The sequence below is a fragment of the Erpetoichthys calabaricus genome, chromosome 7 (genome assembly GCF_900747795.2).
Source record: "Erpetoichthys calabaricus chromosome 7, fErpCal1.3, whole genome shotgun sequence".
Lineage (NCBI taxonomy): Eukaryota > Metazoa > Chordata > Cladistia > Polypteriformes > Polypteridae > Erpetoichthys > Erpetoichthys calabaricus.
In genome coordinates this window covers 49,617,621-49,642,837 of record NC_041400.2, presented here as the reverse complement: position 1 = coordinate 49,642,837, position 25,217 = coordinate 49,617,621, and the positions used below count along the sequence as shown (strand labels likewise).

At 38.7% G+C, this 25,217-nt stretch overlaps 1 protein-coding gene across 7 annotated transcripts in view; it reads right to left on the bottom strand.

The window, feature by feature from the left end:
• The window catches only part of mctp1a (multiple C2 domains, transmembrane 1a), an 890,372-nt gene that overhangs the window by 228,196 nt on the left and 636,959 nt on the right, over positions 1 to 25,217 (bottom strand). For all 7 annotated transcript variants that reach the window (XM_051929433.1, XM_051929436.1, XM_051929434.1 and 4 more), the window contains one exon: positions 6,199 to 6,315. In XM_051929433.1, the coding sequence (XP_051785393.1) occupies positions 6,199 to 6,315 (117 nt within the window). The remainder of the gene's footprint in view (positions 1 to 6,198; positions 6,316 to 25,217) is intronic.

Here is a 25,217-nt window from a genome sequence, read left to right as displayed (position 1 = left end):
GGATTGGAGACACAAATCTTAATCTTCCCTTCTGCAACGCAGCAGCGATACCCCCCTAATTAAAAATGTTCTTTTGTATACATGTATTTTCACATAATTGTATGGGTAAACATAAAATCTCATTTTTTTATTCACTGTGTTCTTGTGATATTATGTTACAAGTGTCTTACCCAACACATATGTTGGGGAGCTCATTTCTGTCTCCAGCAAGCTCATTTTTAGATTACTGAAAGGAAGATGGGCTCTGCTGAGCTAATTGTTATATTTTGGACTACCCTGTTTTAACTGGAATGAAAACTAAAAATGATCTGTTTTATGTTACAGTATTACAGGTATGTAGTCCTGTATTTATGGCAACAGGCAAAGGGATATATTTGGATAGTTTCTTTCTGAGAATTACAATACACAAGATTTTTTAGTTCACAAGTGTGTAGCCATTATTTGGCATATTAAGTAGTGGACTTCAGGCTATTTATATACAACTTACATATAGTTTCGGTAATTTCATTATTAAGTTGTCACAGAGCCCAAAGAAGTGTGAGCAAGCAGGAGCTTTGCTTTTGTTGGCTCTATTTAATTTTCTATCGGAATAAATTGAAGCAGTGGGCCATAGTGGATTCATTGTGTGCCTGACTCAGCATAATAAAAGAAGGAAAGAAAAATCTGGAACGGCAACTTGGTGCTCTTTGAAGAAGAGTGGATGCAGGCATGAGCTCTCAGCAACCCTGTAATGGATACTGAGGGATTATTAAATAAACAGAGGGATAGAAGCAGGGCCAGAAGGTGGTAAGTTGGAATTCAATCAGTGATTAAACATATTTCAATTCAAATAAAACTATACCTACTTTCTAAGGTGGCATTTTCATTTCTTATAAAGTGTTTTAATGGTGGAAACATAAAGGTCAGCCCTTGTTTATTCTATTTGACTACATATGTTGATTTAGTGACCATTTTCTCAATCCATGTAACAGCCTGCATAAAATATCACATTTTATCAAAATCCTAACCATATATATAAGTGTCAACTTATCAAAGATTTCTGCAAATTCCAGCATTCCTGGTGTATTTGCCACTTACAGAACTGAACTGATTCCTTTATATTTTAATTTTGTGTCCATGATTTCCTATGAGCACATGACACATAAGAATATGAGATACAAAAAACAAACTATGAGTCGACGTGTCCAGATGCGGAAAGGTCTTTGCTAAGATGGCTTATATGGGAGAAGCTAACAAATAGGAGCTGGACTAAGCACATGTCCTTTTTACAGACATAATTTGATGGTTGCTATTGTTAGCGATTATTCTTGAGCTTACTCTGATTACAGATAAACTGATGACAGAAGAGGTATATGGGAAAATAATTAAATAATCAACATCAAAGAAACATCTGGTCTTCTGCCTGGACTGGAAAATTATGAAAGTCCACCGAAGCCATTACTGCCTCAGACATTTGACGAATGATTGGCTATCTTCATCTATGCTCATCTGTTTCTACAGATGTACAGCAGAGTCCATCTTCCTTGGCTGCATAACAGTGTGATACAACTCTGGCGTAGCTCAGGACCACAAAGCAATATGGGATTGCTACATTTTCACAGAATATCACTGATAAACATCTTCTTCCTGTTGTTAAGGATATTTATAATGCACACAGTCTTTGAAAGACAAACAGTACTATTAAGCTCCTTAGCATTAGACCCGAGCGTCATTTGGGCTGTAAAAACAATGCTAAAAGCGTTAGTCCCGATTGTTACTCAGGCAACTGTATAGACGTGTCTTGTGTAAGCGTCAGGCCTGAGCGTTACCTGGGCAACGGTGTAGACACGTCTTCTCCTAGCCTCATAATGGCATCTTGTAAGAAATGCGTCTCATCAGCAGAGATGTGAAACTTAAATGGTGAAACTGAAAGTGATTCTGGGAATCTGAAAGTGACACATTACTTGCACATGTGCAGTGTGCTGCTCATATTATTATTATTATCATTACTTATCATTATTATTATTATTTGTATCATTAACATATTTTCTACACTTTCTACTTTGTACTTTTAGTGTTTTTCACGTTTTACAGTAGAAAGATGAGGTTTACTAAAAATGTCATTTTTCAAGCCACAATATACATATTTTTTGAGAAAAATTGTAACCCTAAGCCACCCGCACAATTACTTTTCTAAGTCCACCATTCTGGAGCAATGTCCAGGAGCAGCACCACTAGCACCATTAGATTCACAGACAGTTTTTTTTATCCACAGCCCATCAGGCTACTCAACAGTCACTGATACTGACAAATAGTTGTTCTTATAGACAGCCTATATTTTATGTGCTTTATAAAATAGACTTTAACCATGTGACGCTGGACAAAACATTACCTGCATTCTCCCAGTATGTGGACTGTAACACCCGGGGAAATAAGACTATTGATTTACTGTATGCAAACGTTAAAGACGCATACAGCGCCACCCCGCTGCCTGCGTTTGGGAAAGCAGATCATAACCTGGTTCTTCTTCAGCCTCACTACAAACCAAGAGTGATGGTCCTACCTGTAACCACACGATCATTCAGGAAGTGGACCCCGGAGGCTGAGAATACTCTGAGAGAACTTTTTGGAACTACAGACTGGGATATCCTGCAGGGATCACATAGTGAGAACATTGAGGAAGTTGTTGACTGCACTACTGACTACATCAACTTCTGTATGGACATTGTAGTTCCAGTAAGAACTGTACGCTGCTATGCTAACAACAAGCCATGGATTACAAGTGACATCAAGGGCCTTTTGAACCAGAAGAAAAGGGCTTTTAAAAACGGTGATCAGCATGAGCTCAAGCGCGTGCAGAAGGAACTCCGAGTCCAGCTCAGGGTGGCGAAGGAGCAGTACAGGAGAAAGCTGGAGCAGAAGTTGCAGAATAACAGCATGAAGGAAGTGTGGGATGGGATGAAGATCATCACTGGCTGCAGCTCGAAGCGGGGTACCACCATTGAGAGAGACGTGAAGAGAGCAAACCAAATGAACAACTTCTTTAACAGGTTTGACCACCCTAACCCACTCTCACTCTCACCTCGGAGTATTGCACCCTCCACACATCCTTCTGCTGATACCAGCATAGGAAAGACATCCCCACCCATAATTACAACAGAGCAAGTGAGCAGAGAGCTGAGGAGACTTCGTGCCAGCAAAGCAGCGGGTCCAGATGGAGTATCGCCACGACTGCTGAAGGTCTGTGCATCGGAGCTGGGGGGCCCTCTACAGCGCATCTTCAACCTGAGCCTGGAACAGGGGAAAGTCCCGAGGCTTTGGAAAACATCTTGTATCACCCCAATCCCAAAGGTATCACGTCCTAGTGAGCTGAATGACTTTCGGCCTGTTGCTCTGACATCCCATGTGATGAAGACCATGGAGAGGCTGCTGCTTCACCACCTTAGGCCACAGGTTCAACACGCCCTTGACCCTCTGCAGTTTGCATATCAGGAGAAGGTGGGAGCAGAGGATGCCATCATCTATATGCTACACCGATCCCTCTCTCACTTGGACAGAGGTAGTGGTGCTGTAAGAATTATGTTTCTAGACTTCTCTAGCGCCTTCAACACAATCCAACCTCTGCTCCTTAGGGACAAGCTGACAGAGATGGGATTAGATTCATACCTAGTGGCATGGATCATGGACTATCTTAAAGACAGACCTCAGTATGTGCGTCTTGGGAACTGCACGTCTGACATTGTGGTCAGCAACACAGGAGCACCACAGGGGACTGTACTTTCTCCGGTCCTGTTCAGCCTATATACATCGGACTTCCAATACAACTCGGAGTCCTGCCATGTGCAAAAGTTCACTGATGACACTGCTATCGTGGGCTGCATCAGGAATGGGCTGGAGGAGGAGTATAGGGACCTAATCAATGACTTTGTTAAATGGTGCGACTCAAACCACCTACACCTGAACACCAGCAAAACTAAAGAGCTGGTGGTGGATTTTAGGAGGCCCAGACCCCTCATAGACCCAGTGATCATCAAAGGTGACTGTGTGCAGATGGTGCAGACCTATAAATATCTGGGAGTGCAGCTGGATGATAAATTAGACTGGACTGCCAATACTGATGCGCTGTGCAAGAAAGGACAGAGCCGGTTATACTACCTTAGAAGGCTGGCGTCCTTCAACATCTGCAATAAGATGCTGCAGATGTTCTATCAGACAGTTGTGGCGAGCGCCCTCTTCTACGCAGTGGTGTGCTGGGGAGGCAGCATTAAGAGGAAAGACGCCTCACGCCTGGACAAACTGGTGAGGAAGGCAGGCTCTATTGTTGGCATGGAGCTGGACAGTTTAACATCTGTGGCAGAGCGAAGGGCGCTCAGCAGGCTCCTATCAATTATGGAGAATCCACTGCATCCACTTAATAGTATCATCTCCAGACAGAAGAGCAGCTTCAGCGACAGACTGCTGTCACTGTCCTTCTCCACTGACAGATTGAGGAGATCGTTTCTCCCGCAAACTATGCGACTCAGAGGGGTAAACGTTAACATTCAACATTATACATAGTTATTGTCTGTTTTTCTGTTTTTTTCACCTGCATTGTTATCATTCTTTAATTTAATATTATTTATTATATCAGTATGCTGCTGCTAAAGAATGTGAATTTCCCATTGGGATTAATAAAGTATCTATCTATCTATCTATCTATCTATCTATCTATCTATCTATCTATCTATCTATCTATCTATCTATCTATCTATCTATCTATCTATCTATCTATCTAAATACATATACATATACATATATATATATATATATATATATATATACAGTGTATATATATATATATATATATATATATATATATATATATATATATATACACTAAGGGGCTTACCCCTTGCTCGCTTCACTCTTAAAACCCCCCTGGCAAGCGTTATGCACTAGCCACTTCACATCTCTGCTGCCCGTGTTGTGAAGAGAGGGGCTGAATGCACCCCAACGTGGTTGCTCCCCCGAAACCCCCTCTTAAACGGTGACACAATGGGAAACAAATACAGTTTTTTTTTTTACCTCCTCTTTGCTTGATCAACTGCTGGCTTGCTGCTACTGCCGTGCTGCGTGATCTGCATCTCTCGCGGCGCTTCAAACATTTAAAAGCCTGTACAGCAGCTGTCTTTGTCATCTACTCTTTGTCTTTTATTTCCAGCCCCTGGGCGTGGTTAAATCTCTTGGCACAAAGTCTCGTCTCACGGGACGTCAGTTCTTGATATTTTAGTTAAGAATTTAAAAACAGAATAAGAATCTGAAAATCTAACAACATCACATTAAAGTTTGATACATTCTGAAAAGAATGATACCAAACATATATATGTAGGTTTTAAAATAAGCCTGATTTATAGCGTGACAAAAAACGTGACAAAAAAAAGTCACATAAAATCATTGCACTTTTAGGCTTAGGATTTTATATATAGAGAGTAGATATATATTTATATATGGTGGAGTGGTGGCTCTGAGTCTAGGGATCTGCACTGGCAATCGGAAGGTTTCTAGTTCGAATCCCGTAAATGCCAAAAGTGACTCTACTCTGTTGGTCCCCTGAGCAAGGCCAATAACCTGCAATTGCTCCATCCTGGGTATGACGTTAATCTGCATCAAACCCTGCAAGTAGGCCCTCCAACCTGCAGGGAAAAACCTGGGCACTCCAGCCACCATAAAAAAACTTCATACTATTTCACTCCATTTGCACTAGTGTGTTGCTGAGGTGTCACCCATCTCTCTCTCCCTCTCTCTCTATATATACAGTATATATATATATGTATATATATTTATATATATATATATATATATATATATATATATATATATATATATATATATATAGCTAGTACTTTGGGAGAGAGATTGAAGTAATAATTTCATTGTACTATCAATGTACATTTGACAATAAAATTGAACTTAAAGTGAGAAATAAGAAATCCAAAGGTAAAATGTATGGAAAAAAAGAATAAAAAAGATAATCTACCACAAAGAACATTATGTGACACCACTACTGTACCCAAGTATCAAGAGAAATGGCAGCTATCACAAAGGGGCAGGCTTGACATTTCACAACTTTTGCTTAAATCTAAGTAATAAAGCCCCTTAGGGTAGTAGCCTAGTTTCCAAGCTAAATTCTAAGTAAAGGTGGAAGTGGAGGAGTACACATGAATCTGATTAACAACTTACCATATCAGTTCTAGTGTCCTTTCCTGATATAATGAGAATGTAGTTCCAGGCCAAGGTCAGCAGTAATGCCAGTGGAATCATGTAGAACTCGAAATTCCAAACCACAAGAAGAAAGAGCTGAGGGAGGGAAAAGCAAGAGAAATGTGTATCAAACTAATGTCATCACAAATTTGCTAATATGTTTCAGCAGTAAAGTGTAGATAAAAAAAGATCTTAAATAATGAAATTACGACAGATAAAAGAGGGAATTCAGATGCTTATCAGCCACATTAACATATTTAAATATGCAGCCTATTAGGCAGTGCTAGGGGAGAGGCAGACCTGCTGAGTTTTGATTTTGAACTTGTTCATGGACTTAATGCTCCACAGCTTGCTAATCAATTATTAAAGGAAAACGACGAGTATGTCTCATGAAACCAAAGAGCGGAGTTTCTTTTTTTTAACGATGCTTGGGGTTACCACCGGGTCACAGCACAAGGTCCATCCCTCATGTTGCTGTTGCTGCACTTTCCAGGAATTAATTACCAGCTCAAGTCAGTAGAGTCAGTAGACTGCACTTTAAACACTGCCATGCGAATTTACTTCTTTTTGGTAATAATGCAGACTAGGCTGCTGAGCATGTGCACTGATGTTGTGTAGGCAGGTGCACTCTGAGGTGTGGAGGCTACTTTCTAAGGTTATTATGAATGAATTTCAGTTCATTAAATTAAATTGAGTTTTCATATTTTTTGAAGTTGATGGCTTTAAAAATATAACAAATTGAAAATATGTATATAAATAAAAACACACACCCATCTCATGTATAATTGATGACCAGATCTACAAAAATATCAGTGAAATTTACTAAAACAAGTGTTAAATCTCAATAACAAAAGAATAATAACAAAAGAAAGATGCATTCAGGTGGGTGGATTCATTGCCTTTCTGTAGTAGTACAAATAGCAGAATTACTGTAGCACCAAGAAACATTAACAAAGCTTGTATTTAATATTTTCATTGCTGCATTCAGGAGGCTGCAACGAACTGGTAAGGTAGAAATCAATATGGGAGTAGAAGCCAGTCCATCACAGGACACACTCACACCAGGCCTTTTTAAAACAATTAAAGAAATGTGTGCATTTTTGAGTGGAAAACTGGACAAATGTGAGAAGTTTGCACTTTCAGCAACCAGACTGGTATTTATATGCAGATTGCTTGTGCTGTGAGGTATTCAACATGCTTTATCAGTAGTGCTGGTTGTTTAGCATGGGTTCACCCATGGAAGTAGTGGAGCTGTCTTTCAGCCCTGAAGTGACATGACACAGACTGGCCCACTGCCACTCTGGGTGGGCATCATTACTAGACCACATGGTAACTGCTAACAAAAGAAAAGAGACATACAACTCCTAAATCAGTTATTTCTTGCTCATTTCAATACACTCACGTTACCATGGTCAAGAGTTTTGTCTTGTAGAGTAAAGGTAAATTCAGCTTTGTGTCCTTGCAAATTAAGGCCAGGCTTCCCAATCACTTTTACGACATCCACAACACATTTTGTCTTGAGTATTGTTGGAGGTGATAGCAGTAAAATGGATTGAGATCTCTAGATTGTGGATGTGCAAAGTAATCAAAGCTTGTAGAAGCCTTCTGTACATTCCTTTCATCTGTCTGAGTTTATCTTTCTTTATCCTTCTGAACTGTTGTTGCCTCTGTCATGTACACAGGAGTACAGCACTCTGTTACCTCTGGCATGGATTCTACAGTCAAACAAACCGTTTCCCTTCCATCAGGACCAGCCTCATCTTTAATAAAAATAAATTAAGGAATTAATAGGACAATTACTATTAGTATGTAGCATGTACTACTATTTACCATGGCTAATTATATCTTTGCATTACAAAGTACATAATGCCTATATAACTATATTACATTATTTGCATATCCTTCCATAGATAATTTCTTCATATCCCGCAGTCATATTATTATTTCACATTGGTTATATAATTTTCTGTAATACTGAAATGTACTCGCAAATCTACATTCTATCATCACAGCACAGCACTCCCATGTCGCACATATCTGCTGCTCAGGGCTGTCTTAACAGAATTATAGGCTCCCCGGCAAAGCAGCGCACTGGGGCCCCGAACTACACAACCACTCAGCAAGTCACAACATACATAGATAGCATGGGGCCCCTATGCTCGTGGAGCCCCCAGGCAACTGCCCGGCGTGCCCATGCGTTAAGATGGCCCTGCCACTGCTGCTGTTTCTTTGCTACCTCCTACTGCCCCTGCCTCATCAGCATCACTGGATGGACTCTCTATGGCTGATAGGTGAAGCAGAACAGAGAAGCAAAGGCAGCATTTTTGTATCATTTTGGTTGCATAATACTTGCATCGTACATTCACTAAACATTTTCCCTTTCTTAATAGGCTACACATAGTCTAAATTCTAAAGCTACCTTCAAGAGCTAGGTAGTGACGCTAAGTTACAAGTACACTTGTTGGCCGCTAAGTTATTTAGTGATTTTATGTTCTCAATGTTACCATGTGAAGCACTTACCTTAATGTAAGCCAGACACAGCATGTTAATTACACTAAACACTTATATGACAGACTGTAGGGCTGATCACATTTGCTCCTATCTTGTCTCGTAGTGCTACTGAAGTTGTGAACCAATGCAGTGCTGTAAAGTTAATGAATGACAAGTTTTGTCACCTACTCTAAATAAAGCTGATATTTTTGTACATTATGCTACATACTCCTCCAGCGCCTTTTTTTTTTTCTTAATCCTTGCTTTCTCAGCACCACCATTCTTTTTCTTATACCTTTGGTGTCCATTCTAAAATGTGAGTGAGCAGGTTTGGATGGATGGATGGATGGATGGTGTTAATTTTATTTATATGGGGTTATACTATTTGGGGAGGGGTTGCCTCATTTTCCTTATAATAGGTACCTGCATGCAAAGCTTGGTTATGCTAAAATATGTGTGAATTTTATTGATGTGAATTTGAAAGGGTGTGCATGGCAGGTTAGATTGGCGTACTGGGAAATTCCTCCCAATATTTCTGTTTGCCACTCCGCCCCTGGATTTACCCCAGCATTTGCAATTATTGCCAAATGTTTTACTTAGACATATAGGTGGCATCAACCAAAACCATCCTGACATGCTTTAGTTTAGGATATATGTGAATATGAACTTATTTTCCAAACATGTGGCTATATTTGATCTTGGTCCCTAAGGGTCACAGTGCCTATAGCCTTTTTTCATTGAATTTCTTCATTACAAAGCAATTCTTTTGGTTTATAGAAGAAGCCATTTAATTCGATTTTCTTATCCTTGCACCATTTATCATTCTGCCGTGTCAGAATTTTTTGCCTGGTTACACAGGGCTTATAAATATTATTCATCCCATTGGAAGTTTCTCATCTTATCTCATCATCTAAAATTGCTTCTTCTGGTGACAGTCAAGACAGAAAGTCAAGTAGGTCAGCCCAGATGTTCCTGTTCCCAGCTATAGATTCCAGCTGTTCCTGGGGAATTCCCAAGTGTTCCCAAGTCAGACTAGAGATATAATCCCTCCAGCGTGTCCTGGTTCTGCTGCAGGGTCTCTGCCTTGTGGGATGTGCCACAAGCAGCTTCAGGGAAATCCACCCCAAGGAATATCCTTATGATATCCCGAAACCACCTCAACCGCTTCCTCTTGATGCAGAGGAGCAGTGACTATATTGTGAGACTCTCCCAAATTGCCAAACATTCACCTTATCACAAAGTGTTGGCTCAGTGGTCCTGTGAATAAACCTCATTTTTGCAGCCTGTAGTCACTATCTCATTTTTTTGGTCATTATAATACATGACCACTGGTGAAAAGAGTGAGGCAGATCAACCTGTAAACGGAGAGTTTAATCTTTAGGCTCCCGCTTCACCACCACCATGGACTGGTACAACACTTGCAAAACAGCTGCCACAATTACAATTCGCTTGTCGATCCCTCCCTCTCACCTAGAGAGAGCAATCCTATCTTTCTCAGAAGGAACTATGACCTCATACTGGCTGATCCTCATCCCTGCATCTTTACATCCGGCAGCAAGCTGCCCAGTTGCATGCTGAAGGCCAGATGCAGCAAAGAGGACAATGCCATCCGCATAAAGGAGCAATTCTAACTCTGCCTTCCGCAACTGGACACCCTCATGTCATAAGTTGCACTTTCATAGCCTGTCCATAAAAGCTACAAATAGAACTGGTGACATGACATAGCCTTGAAGTGGTTTTATTGAATTCAATGTAATGTCAAGTATTCAGACACAGCTCTCACTTCATTCATACAGAGAATGAACACCACAGAAGAGCAGCCCTGTTACCCAATATTTCTGCAGCACCTCTTACAACACATGCTGAGGGACATGGTTATGTTTTTTCCAAATCTACAAAACACATGTTGACTGGGTAAATATACTTCCACACACCCTCCAGCAACTGTGCCAAAGAGAAGTGCTAGTTTACTGTTCCATAGCTAGACAAAATACACATTGTTCCTCCTGTATCTTAGACTCAGCCATCAGGTGGAGTCTCCCCTCCAGGACCCAGGATACACCTTACCTGGAGGGCTGAAGAGTGTGATCCCTCTGTAGTTGAAACACACCATCTGGTCACCTTTCTTAAATATGAGGACCACCACACCAGTCAGCCAATCCATGGGTATCTCACCCACCTTCCATGTGACATTAAATAGATGCATTAAGCACACATTGTTAACCATTTTCAACATTTCCAGTTGGATTTCATCCACCCCTACAGCCTTGCCACTACTGAGTCCTTGAACCATGATATCGACTGTGGCAACAGTGAAGGGATCTCACCAACCAGACATGATCAGCGTTGCCTCCCAATAAGAGGGCATGTTTACCAGGTTGAGGGGTTCCTCAAAGTATTCCTTACATCACCTGGTAATTTGTCCAGGAGAGTTTGGAACAACTCCTTCCCTGCTTAACACAGCCTAGGCAAGGTCACACCTTGGAGGTTTTCACATTTTATTGTTATACGCAATTGAATAACAAAGAATTTCATTTGGCTTTTCAGACACTGATAAACATAAAAAGACCTTTTAATGTCAAAGTGAAAACATATGTATTATCTAGTATTCTAAATTGATTACAAATATTAAACACAAAATAACTAATTCCATAAATATTCACATCCTTTAATGACACACAAAAATCATCATTCATGCAGCAAAATGGCTTTAGAAGTCACAAAATTACTTCAATTAGGATCACCTGTCTGTAGTCAAAGGTTTTTCACTGATTGTAATTTAAATGCCCCTTATTTGGAAGGTCCAGCTTGTGGCAAATCAGGGTTGTGGTCCAAACTACCAATTTTGTTGAAATGTGGTGCACTTATTCTTCACTGAAATTTGCCAAGAAAATTCTATTTTATTTATTTTTGTTCTTTATTTCACCTTATACAATTTCTTGTATTAGGAATTTGTTAGTTTGCACATATCCCTTGGGGTCAGAGAGCAGGGTCAGCAATTGTACAGCACCCCTGGAGCAATTACAGGTTAAGGGTCTTGCTCAAGGGCCCAGCAGAGTAGGATCTCTTTTGGCAGTGATGGGGATTCGAACCGGCAACCTTCGGGATAACAGCACAGATCCTTACCCTCAGAGCCACCACTCCACCCCTTAATTTGAGCTATCTTAAACAGACCATGCTGTATAAAGTTTTGAAATATCAAAATCTCCTATTGAAAAGCATTGGCGATCCAACAAACTTGTCTTTCTGAAAACAGAGAAACAGACTGTGTAACTTCAACTACGAATGAGTTTACTGTTTTAATTTTACTTTTACAACGGTTACACCAACTTGTATGTTTTGCACGTTCTTCTCTTTTTCACTTCCTAAAGCGGCTATTGACAGCAAACAGATCCCCAATACAAGCAAATGAAACACCAGCTAACTACAGTTCATGAATGAGTGGGAAGTTACATGCTGTCGCTGGCTGCTTGCACACATTTGCAGGTTGGCAGGCAATTCTCTGTCGGCAAGTCCAGCTAGACAACGTGGAAATCTCTACTTTATGAAGTCATCACAGTTGCTTGAGTGCAAATGGAAATGAATTTCATTCCTCCTGAGGATTTAAGTCGTAACAGGTAAATTAAATTATCTCCCCAAAAATAAAAAAATAATAAAATGCAAGTAAAACAAAAGGTTATCTAGATATGAGTGAAGTACCTTGTGACTTGTAAGCCGTTATACACACAGTAAATCAACATTTACTCAGTATTAACCTGACACCAAACCAACTTCACGGCTCCATTACCTACAGTGTATAATGATTCACTATTCCACTAACACAATAACTTACTTCAGTGACCAGACGTCCCAATGACAGCGACAGTCTCGATTTCAGACTGTACGTTCCGATAAATAACTGAAGAACATCAAAGTGTCCCAGTTTTAACAGCCTGCACATCTAATAAAGTTTTTCAGTGACGCAAAAATTGCTTCACCAAAACAAACATCCTCACAACACAATTACAATAGTACACACAAATCTCCAAGAGGGAATCATGCTAGATTAACAACTAGTGTTATATAACAGTATCATGAGGAGGAACAAGAAGCACACAAAAGCAGAGATTACCTTCATTTATTTGTTCAAACAGTGTGTGTGCACCAGTGTGTTCATTTGTGAAAGTTTTTTATTATTATTATTTATTTATGTGTGAATTTATGCATGGGTATACAAGCTATACAAGTGTCCTTATTTGGGACTTGGTCACCTTATAATTTACCATCACAGTGCCACATTCATCTGGTATCCATAATGGTCACTCGCTGTAGAAAAGTTTGCTTTTCATTTCTGTTATTGCCACTTTGTCATAACTGAATAGCTTTGTTAAGTCCCATTTCATGAAAATCACCACGGACCTGCATGTTGAAGCAAAGCGGGAATTAATTACAAACTTTTTTTTTTTATTTTGTTTATTTATTGGGTTATGTTAATTGGCAATTGCAAATTGTTACTATGTGTGAATATTGGGTTGTGTGTGTGTTAAGTGAGAGTAGTCCTTATGATGGACCCCACCTGGGCCTGTTTTCAGTTGTTTTCTAAATCCTGGTGGGATAGCCACTGGCCCGTACAACCCAGAAATGGATTAAAAAGGTTCTTGAACCCACGCACTGAACTCAGGCCATCGATGGATACTGGGCCTGCTAAGTGCTCAAACACACCTGAATGTTACGCCATGTGAACATTTCCTAACCTGTTAAAATATGTTAATAAAAGCAGAAACTTAGTAAAGAAAATACATACAGATGAAAATAAATCCAATACAGACTGATCACTTTTGTTATTTAATAATAACAATACAATCAAAAACTTTCATAAAATGATGTGAGATATAGAACAAGGAACTACGTGTTAAGTTGCTGTTAAAAACACATTTAATAAGATAATATTTTCATCTGTTCTGCTAAATCCTTTACAATGTAACACACTATAAAAGGCACCATATCAAATATATACTTAGATCATAAGATATTTGGTATGAAATAACATTATATGTACTTTCCTTCATTGACATCTTACTGAAAATGTACTTATTTTATGCAAACCTTAATATTCTTAGGTCTTGCTGAATAATGTCTACAAGACTGGATGAATGGCAACTGTTTTATTAAATGTATAATTCTTTTCAGGGGGGGCTCAACAAATTGTGAACTAGGTAGCACTCTTATTTGCAATCTTTTCTCAGGATTATAATGACCAATTTATGAACCGGAACACCATTAGAATGAAAGAAAATTATAAAGAAACTGAATTTTAAGAAGTGAGTTATGTACTCTAAAGGAATGTTCACTCAAAATGCTCTGTAAGCAGGCCCTCCACTTGATGGGAAAACTTGAGGGTTGGTGGCAGAACTGGCACTCCCGTCACTGTAAAAAACCTCACCTTGTCCCAGTGTGGTGCTGAGGTGACACCCGTTGCATGGCTGTACTCACATCCCAATCCGGGTGTTTGTCCCATGGTGGGTGTGGCAAAGCACAGTAATCAGCAGATGCTCCCAACCCCTCACTCAAGAAGAAAGTCATGCAATTGAAGTAGAACTTGGAGAGGTCTGAAACAAACTGTTGTATGTGATACTGGAACAGCTTAGCTATTGGATGACTAAATGAACCAATAAAAAGTCTCCTGTCATGTGTAAAATGTCTTTCATGTATTAAGGATGTGGTGAATCTCAAAGTAAGAACACTTTGTTGAGGTTAACAGAAGTTTCACATAATAATAATAACATGCAAATATCAACTTAAAATGATAAAGGAAGTAAAGTTAAGAATTTTAAAAACTGAGATGTGTTTATCACTGCTGTTTCAAAGCACAGTCACTTTATATGTCCTTCCATGTCTGTCTATGTGTTATCCTTTGGCACTTTGGCTTTCCCCACTCTTCCCAAAGATACATGTTAGGAATTCCTTCGTTATCAGCACTTCCTGCCTTGCGCCCATGGATGCTGGAGTAGGTGACCAGCTCCCAGTTTTGAAAAAGCACTTGGCAAGGATAGATGATGTGCAGAGTTTAACCATCCTTAAGATGCAAGATACTTATTTTTATTAGCTAAAAAAACCCAAAAGTTATATTAAGTTTATTATGTATTGCAAATGTTATTAGATGCTAAAAACAGTTACTGTATTAGGTATTATTCGAAAAATAAATTGCAGCTAGCTTACGACATCCCATATTGCATGCTATAAAATGCAATAATGTTTCATAAAGATACATTTTTTTTAACAAATTAAAAGAATACCTTCATTCCCTATTCATCTGTTCAGACATTTAACAAACTGTCTTGGACAATACTGAATTATCAATGTGCAAAATAAGTCGTTCTATTTGTCCACTCTGTGTTTTTGACAGAAGTGGATCTGCGATGTACAGAAAAGACACGCCATTCACTGCCATCAAGAACTTATCTGTGATTTCCCTGAGACTGGGGGTCTGCATATCACACACCGTAGGTGACTTCAATGAATAAAACAAATGAACTGCTTGCTATTAAACAGTAGACATTAATGCACCTTAATATCTTAAGGTATGACTGGAACAATTCTTAGTAGTCTTTAACATACGAGTTTCATTGTTAATTCATCAAGAGAGGAGAGAAAATGACAAAAGAAAAAAAAATAAACATAAAATGTATATGTATATAAATATATGTGTGTGTGTGCGTGTGTGTGCATGTGCGCGCGCATTTTTTCTATAATCCACAGAGAATCTAGCAGTCAAGGAAAACAAAAGTAGAATGTAAATATGTTGAAATGTAAAATTCCCAAGCACCAAGAAGTGATATGGTAATAGATGTTCACTGTTTGACATCAAAACATTTCCACATAAATAACTTATCAAGCTTTGTTTTAAGTTATGCAATGCACCATCTTTAAATATTCTTTCACAATTCAAGAAAAGCTGCCTGTAGCTGTTTTTATTCAGATTTTATTTAAAACTAGAGAAAACCTATACAAAGACGTCAACAATACTGATAAATGCAGAAAGGGCAATGTCATTATTGCAATTAAGAAGTACACATTTAAATAAGAATGACTTGTAATAGTTGCTGCTAATAGCAGATGTAATGGATAAGAGCTGGTCATGTGCTCTAGGCTTTGTGTATATACATATATTCACAAATATCAGGAACTTGTAAGAGTAGGAGCCAATCCTGAACATTCCCTTTAGATAAGTGGTGTTGAATCACTTGATTTTTGCCCAAAAAAGGCTAAGCTGTCTATTTAACTTGTACGCAGCTATCTGGTTTGTGAAGATAAACATATGTCTCTTTTGATTTATCTTTTTTTCAATCTATACATGGATGACTAAATATTCTTTTGTGCACCTTACCTCTTTATTAAGCCTAGGTAAAACAAAAATGCAAAACATGCTATTTAGGATGAGTTATTTTGAAGAAGAATCTCATTGAAGATATAGTTTAATTTATTTTCTTTAAACCTACTGGGGATAAATATTCTGACACCCATGGTTGTATTTTAGGATATTCCAAAATACATTTAAAAATTATTATATATAATTATATAGTATATAAAAATTATATTACATTACATTTGCTTTGAAATAATTATATTAGAGTAAATGTCTGCAGTTTCCTTTATCATTTTAATATTTTTCTTCTTTACTAATTATTCATGAATCTACTTTTTTGTCACACGTGCAGCTTAAGTTCTTCATTAAAGTGTCTTTGTTAAAGTCTGTTTTCACAGACTGACTAAATGACAGCATACCCCATTGCTTAGCAGTACTTTTATGACACACACGAGACCCATTTGTGACTTAAAAGTACTGCTTATAGCACATATTCTCTGCTCACTCACACTCAAAACTTCTCTCTTCTTTAACTCTTTGTCACTTCAGGCTCTCAACTCCATGCTTTCTTCCTTCTTGATTTTGTATTCTTATTTGGCTCCCTTTTGTAACATGTACTTTTTATGATGATTTGATAATGTTGTGGCTGTGCTCCTGGTTCATTTTGTTTAAAAGTCTTGGCCTTTGTCGACAATGTCTTGATTGTTCCTGAGTTACCTGTGGCATGTCGTTGCTCAGTGTCAAATTACACCACACATGGCCACTACTGTAAGTCTCATGCTCACATATGGTTAATAGGAGAACATTCTATCTGCAAATGGATGGTGCTTGTTAACTTGAAGCTACTGTATATAAAAGAAAAGAAGAGAAGGAAGAGAGATTCTGTTACCAACCCATTACAGAAGTCAGCTCTCTTCCCAGTTCCAAAAATGCCCTGTATGTACCAGAAACTCCAGCACATACAAACAAGTGGTCCAAACAATGAATCTAAATCAGTTATGTCATTGATTATGATTATGCACTAATACATGTGTATAAATGATATATGCAGTATACAGTATCCTCGACTGATAATGTGTTGTGAGTAGCAGCTTGGTTCAGTCACAAAGCTGAGGAGATATTCTGGGGTTCAAATACATTGGATTCTTCATTTATCCAGAGTCACTATAGTTCAGCTAAGAATTGTGTCTTTTTCCTAATATTATTCTCACACATGTGGCCTAGTGGTCAGCACTGCTGCCCCCCTCCCCAGCTCCAGAATCCTTCGTTTGAACCTTGGCCTGGCCATTGTGTATTAGGAGTTGGCACATTCTCCTTGTGTTTACGTGAGTTGTTCTCCTTATACTCAGATTTTCTATTTTTCTATTTTTCCAAGACCTGTGAGTTAGATGTGACTTTAAACAGGCTGAATACAGTATGCCAGAAAGTAGGCACACATTTACCGTATGTTAGTCCTGAGATGGACTGGTGGTATGCCCAGTGATAGTTCCTGGCTTGTGTCCACTGTTGCTGTAAGCCAGAACTAAATGAAGTGGGTTTGGAAGTACAGTAGATCGATAGCTCTTCTTACATACAGAAATATATGCATCAAATTTAATGGGATTCCTGACAGCTCATTAGCTTAATTGGGTACTAATTGTTCCACCATATATATTCATCCAAATAAAGTCCTCAACATACAGTTTCAAAAATTGCAACTTGGAATCATTAACAATGCCCACGTCTCACACCATTTATGTGGAATTTTCCATCTCATCCTCCTCCGTGATTCATCTTCTTTGGTTTCTGTAGTTCATTTTCTTCTTTTTGCATATGCTTCCTCCCACTCCAGATTGTTAGCATATCACTGTCCCCATGACTCATTCTCTGCACTTTGTTAGCTTGTGAAAAAACTGGTAACATCCTTTCAAGTGCCTACATGTTCAAATAATATATGTAGAAAGAGAAAGCCAAGGTAACAATCCAGCTGTTACTTCATTCTTTATGACAATTCCTATAGTAAACTTTAAGAATGACTTCTTCTTCAACTTCTACTTAAATGTCGACTTTAGTGAGATGACATGCGAAACATTTGCAGTCCATGTTTCTTTTTGGAAGCCTGTGTACAACCTCAGAATGCTGATCAAATAATTTTTGGTGAATCTACAGAATTGGTGGTAAAAGGACAGTCACAATTTTATTAAAACGGCATGATATCTCAAGAACAAAACTGAAGCATTCAACTGAAGAAGACATGATCTTCCACTGATTTTCTAAAGAGTCTGAACACAGACCCAAAAAGGAGTAAAAACAGAATTTGAGGTCTACAGAAAAACAGGAGGCTAGGCTGTATGGATCTTATTAAGAATTAAGAGATGACATAAATAAGGTTCTGTAGCTATTAAAGTTAAGGCTCTGGCTTGCTATAATTTATTTAAATGCTTTACACATATATTCAATCGATTTGTTAATTTTATAAACCTGTTTATTCCAAAGGAATCAGAGTGGTGGCTCTGAGGCTAGGTATCTGCACTGGTAATCGGAAGGTTGCCGGTTCGGATCCCGTAAATGCCAAAGGAGACTCTTCTCTGTTGGGCCCTTGAGCAAGGCCCTTAACCTGCAATTGCTGAGCGCTTTGAGTAGTGAGAAAAGCGCTATATAAATGCAAAGAATTATTATTATTAAAGGAAGCCAGCAACAGCTCAAAGGGTAAGCCACCTTGGACGTAGCACCAGATATTCTATACAAAAGTGTATCAAAATGTTTGGTTATATGTCTGATAGCCAACAGCCTGAAAATCTTACAGATGAACATCGATAGAATTTAGATTTCAGTTGATAATGGGACAAATGTATTCTAATGTGCTCAATATTATGTAAACATAGGATGTAAAAAATTAAGGTGCAATTACACAGTGGGGTTTAGGCACTACAAATTATACTTTATTAAAGCATTAGTTACAATTGTGAAGAGGAGAGGCTATTTAGCCTAGCAAGCTCGCCAATCTAATTCATCTAATTTCTCCAAATTGACACCAAGATTATTTTTGAAGGTCCCCAGAGTCTGATTGTCAACTCCACTATTCAGTCACTTATGTCATGTGTTTGTGGTTCTCCGTGGGGCAAAAAAAAACTTTTTAATGCTTCTGTGAAATTTCCTCTTAAGTTTCTACCTGTGCCACTTTGTTATAGTTGAAAAACTCGCTTTAAAATAGTACCCAGGATGCCTTATGAAAACCATTTGGGGATGTATCTGTCTGCAGCCAGTCAGAAAGGCTGATATCAGACCTACAGTAGAGCACACTGGGCAGAGCAGAAGTCAAGAGCGCACAGCAGCAGTGTAGGGTAGGACAGAATTAAAAGATGTATCGTGAGAGTAATAACAAGCAATGGTAGTAGTCAAGGGGCAGAAATTAAATAAACAAAGGGCAGGATCCGAGACAAAAAATCATAGAATGAGAAACGCAATATATAGAAAATCACAATAAGTAAATCACATAAAAGGATTTGTAGCCATGAGATATCTTAAAAGTAATAATGCAAGAGGTTTTTTTTTTTTTTGCATTGATTTATCCACAAACTCGGACAATTAGGAAATGTACTGTATGATGCTGATTCTGAGGCCATCGCAGTAAATACGTGATGTGTTGCTCACTCCTAATTGTCTTCTTCTTGCCTAGCAACTGCCTGGAAATCCAAAGAGCAAAGAATGGCAGCACCCATAATAAAACAAAATGGTGCCAAAAATAACGTCTTAAAAAAAATGTAATCCCTTGAACTCTACAACTCAGAGGAAGACATCTCCATTACTTTGATAGGCAAGACTGAAAAAATATAAAATAAGCTTCATGATCATAACAAAAATGTTGAGCAGTATAAATCCATGCATGATAAACAACTGTAAGTACAAATTTGGTCTTGCAAAGAGTCCAAGAGAAAATGCAGAGAAGGCATCGCAAACCAATCCAGTGGCTATAGGACTGGAAATACAAAGAACGATTGAAGGAGTTGAGTCTTTTCACAGGTTTAACATTGTGTCACATATACAGAGTACGGTGACATTTTTACTTATACTGTATGTGCTAATCAACATGCAATACAGCACCGCTCTCTGGTGCCATGAGCAGTGAGTACTATCCAATATGATTTATTAAAACAGGCCTTGTGTATTTCATTATTATTTGAATTTCTCAAAGCCTAAGCAAATGGATATTAAAAGAAAAGAATTTGATGTTACAAAAGGATAATTTCTTCAGGAAGAACATGGAAGCCACAGAGGCAGTGTGAATTTTACATACATGTTAGAAAGTATTTGATTATCTAAGAGAAATGTAGATACATGGAGTGGTTGAAATAAACACATCTGAGACTTTTGGATCTTAATTTAGCATTATTTAGAACAAATTAGGTGAAAAAGAGCAGCCTAACTGTATTAGATTAAATGGCCTACGCTTGACAAATCTTTAGTGGTGTCACAATGGCTCAGTAGTTGGCACTGATTCCTTGTGCATCCAGTGTTCTATGTTTGTGTATCGGGTTTGCACACTGATAAAACTATCAGCATGAAATGATGGCATCCACCTTATTTACTAGAAGCACTGTAATATTTAGCAAGTCATAGGAACAGAACATTTGCTTTGATGCTCCATAACTACACAAAGAACTGTGGTGAAATGCATAACTTGAAATCACTGACGTACATCTATCCATCGTTAAACACACAGTTCAAGGTGTTGGAACTAAACCTGAACATTACAGGGCCCACTTACTTACAGAAATAACTGTTTTACTTTAAATATTTTAAAATCAAAGCCTGGTGTTAACAATGTAAAGAAAGTATTTGCTAAAAGATGAAAGGAAAGAAAAAAAACAGAAACCACATGGCAAAACTAGCAAAAAAAGAAAAAAAAACTTAAACCATGAGTTGTTTTACTTTTATTTAATAAAAAATCTACCAACAGGACAAGCAAATTCCATCCATCCATTGTCCAACCTGCTATATCCTAACTGCAGGGTCATGGGGGTCTGCTGGAGCCAATCCCAGCCAACACAGGGTGCAAGGTAGGAACAAATCCCGGGCAGGGTGCCAGCTTACTCCAGGGCACACACCCACACCCACTCATGAAGCACACACACTAAGGACAATTTAGAATCGCCAATGCACCTAACCTGCATGTCATTGGACTGTGAGAGGAAACCGGAACACCCGGAGGAAACCCACACAGACATGGCGGGAGCATGCAAACTCCACGCAGGGAGGACACGGGAAGCGAACCCGGGTCTCCTAACTGCGAGGCAGCAGCGCTACCCACTGCACCACCGTGCCGCCCCTATAAGCAAAACTTGCGTGACAATAAACTAAATAAGTCAGTAAATCTTACACTAAGGAAAACAAGATTTAACAGCTTGATATAAAAAATTTTCATTTGCTTAAAAGTAATTTTTTGCAATGCACAACATATAGTGAAAATATGTACTAAATGGAAACAGTTATCAAGAAGAAATGAACATCACCACTGCCACCCTACCACACAGTTAAGAAGAAGAATAACTATATGACTATGATGCAAAAAAAAATCTTTATCTAGTCCAAGGGGCCACATCTGTACCATAATCCTCCTGAGTCTCTTCGTCTTTATGATGGCGGCTCCCACAATTGACTTCATGATCTTACAGAAGCAATTTATTTTTTACAGTGTTTTGGTCAGTTAATGAATGAATTATCTGGAATGCAGGCCTTTCTACTCTAACACTAATCCCGTTTCTCCTTGGGATGAGCTGCAATGGGATTATTGTGCTCACTGCTGTTAAGCAGCAAAAGTGCACAAATGAGACTTGCTATTATAATAGAATACATTCTACTGAAATATTTATTTTAAATACTTTATGCCTACTATTATCTGTACAATAATGGTTAAAAATGAAAAAAAAGAAAGCAATGCTATGTATTTGTCCTTCACAAGGATTCAGTTACTACTAGGTGTTTAACAAAGTAGACACTCAAACACAAATCGCCATATTTTACAAGAAAAAAAGCATTCAACTAACAGAAACCAAACAAGATGGATAAAAAGAAGTGAAGAACATGCAGCCATTCCAGCCATACGTCCTCAAAAACCTGATCTGATGGGCAGCCAACCCAACATAACCATCCAAACCCAATTTACTATTCTTAGCACAGCACCAGTGTTACCGGGACAGGGTCTTTCTCCTCATATCTTCCAACATCAAATGTATGGACTGTTAAAAAAATCACTTTGAGGGTCATTAGCTGAGGAACTTCTGCCCAAGCAACAGCACAAAAAAGTTTATAGGCTTATAATTTAAAAACATCTGACAATTTAACTTCTTGATTGCTTCAATATAAAACAAAGTCCAGGCCATTACAAAGAGATGTGTTTTCATAGGTACATTGGCTTAACATTGTGTCACATGTACAGAGTACAGTGAAATTCTTACTTGCATATGCTAATCAACATGCTTGAATTTGTTAAACATTTCCCAAAAATTTAAAGCCTGTAACATGATACTAAAGTGGTATTCAAGTGCACATTAGGTGGGTAAACCATATAGAGATCTAGCCTTGGCAAGGTAGTGCATCATTGGTTCATTTCCCACCCATCCATCCATTTTCTAAACCTGTTTGTCCACAGCAGGGTCACAGGAAAGATGGTGCTTATCTCAGCAAGCATTGGGTGCCAGGCCGGAATAATACCTGGACAGATCACAAGCCCATCACAGGGCATCCATCACTTGCATTTAACAATGCCAATCAGGTGCAGGGATGTGACTTGCTTTATTTGGAATTTGCCCCTAACTGAAAATATCACTGTGACTGAGTAGCACTTTAATTACCTTAGGAAAAACAAAGTATAATTTACAATATAATGATACTTTGAAATCTGTGCATGAAACATTTGTGCATTCAGTTTTCGATTTCATTTTCTGAAGTGCAGCATCATGGATGAAGTCAGCCCTGGACATATGGCACACATTTACAGCCCAACACTCTCTCTTTCTAGGCCAGTGTTGAGTCCTACATTGACACAAGAAGAACGCAATGCCTCATCATAGACCGTAACCGGGCTGGGGGAATCTATAAATGGATCAATTATTCTTTATTTAAATTGCATTTGTTCACATTAAAGCTGTTAAAATATTACTTTATAAATACCCTTCCAATACAGCAATTTAATAAATTAAAATGATAATTTAGAAAATATTGCAACACATAGAATTGTGTGTATAATTGAAGGACTGTGGAAGTTTTTTATAAACAGTTAATGGTGGCAGTGATGCCAGTTAGATTGTTTCTGTCACTGTAATATCCAGTAAATCTACAAAATAATATAAATACTATACTGTAATTATAATACTAAATAAGCAGGTGATATGAAAAGGATTAATTTACACATTGCAACAAACATGGTCATTTCAAGGTTACTTTTATTGTTTTTCTATTTAGATTTATTACTAGCTGAAATACCCAGCGTTGCCCAGGAGGAAAATTAAGTGTTATTTTTTTAATTGTTTGAGAAAAATATAATTAAAAAAACAGAACTTTAAAAATAAAAATAAATTAACAAACAATGAAGACTCACCAATGTGCTTGTCTTGCGGTCTTGTATGTATGTTATCATCCAGTTGACGCTCGGAACCGGCCAACTCCATTTAATTTCAAAAGCAACAAGGGCATGGTGGGCTCAAACATCCAGAATGCTGGCAGTCACCTCCAGTTCACCCTCTGGTGGTCGTTCCGAGTGTCAACTGGATGATAACATGCATATGTGGTGTAGCGGGTCCACAGCTCAAGTCAAAAAGGCCATTTTTTAAATAAATAGTCACCGCACTCACAGCGTAAAGAGGTGGCGTGGTAGTGTGGCCGAAGCAGTTTCCCGAGTGATTCGTGATGCAGATGGTCCTCGCTTAAGTGCACAGGTGAGGAGTCGTCCTCATCTGTAATTGTTGCCAGGAGCTGCTGATTTCCACACCTGATCCATGTCCCTGGATCATTTAATAGAAGCGTGAGGCGGATGAAGGAGAGGGAGGAAAGAAAAAACAGATGGAGGTTAAGAAGGAGAGAAGGCAGGGAGGAGAAAACCGGTGCGTGAACAAGCGAAGGTGCAGCTGATCAGTGAGCCTGGGTGTTTGGCCGGCACCCCAGGAGCAGTCGGTAGTGGTCGCTCCCACTGAGCAATATTGAGAAGTGTGAGTGACCGGAAGGAGGATGGCTCACCGCATAAGGCCGAGAAGGCAGCGGGAGTTGGGACTTGGGAAGTGAAAGCCCCAGCATGAGCGCCCTGGTCGCTGGGGAACCCAAGTCACAGTCTAGTGAACCCTACCGGAGCCAGGGATTGGAAAGGCAAATAGACTGGCAGTAGAAGGTAGTAAGAAGGTCAGCTGCAGGTAGAGTGGCTCCCCTGGTGCATAGCCTGGACGGGAGAAGCAAGGGAGTCACCAGTAGAAAGAAGGCACAGGGTTTTGTTTTTAAAAGGACAGCTTCCAGCCATTGTTTTAACTTGGTTGTTTTTAAAGGATTTTTTCTATCGTGTTTTAACCTCCACCTTTCACTTGTTTTTATTGGATTATTTATTTGAAGATTCTTGAAGCATTGCACTATTTATTTGGACACTTTGTTTTTTGTTGTTTTTAATAAAAGCACTTTGCACTTTTTGCACCATCCCCTTTGCTTCATTGTTGTGCCTCACTGTCCAGCTCATTGGTGACATTACTGACGGTGTCGGGTTCAAGAGTCTCCCAGAAGGAAGATGGGAGCATGGAGCGGAACCCGCATCATCACAGCATACAAGACCGCAAGATCACCCCCCACCCTACCCAAAGGGGGGGGGGGGGTTAGGGTTGATTTCACCCAACAGTATTTATAGTTGACCAATGACAAACATGTGTACCAAGTTTCATGAAAATCGCTCCAGCTGTTTGGAAGTGATGCTGGAACATACATACACACACACACATACACACACACACATACATTGACTTATATATTTAGATTAAATTAAGTATTTGCTAATTTATGGGTTTTGCCTGGTATTACATTTTCTGGTATGAACGTTTATTTTTTTCTCATTTATTCATTATTGTTTCCGTAAATATTTGCTTAATAAGCTTAGCATTGTTTACTATCTGCAGTTACTGTCCTAAATAATCCTGCTTATTTAGTATTT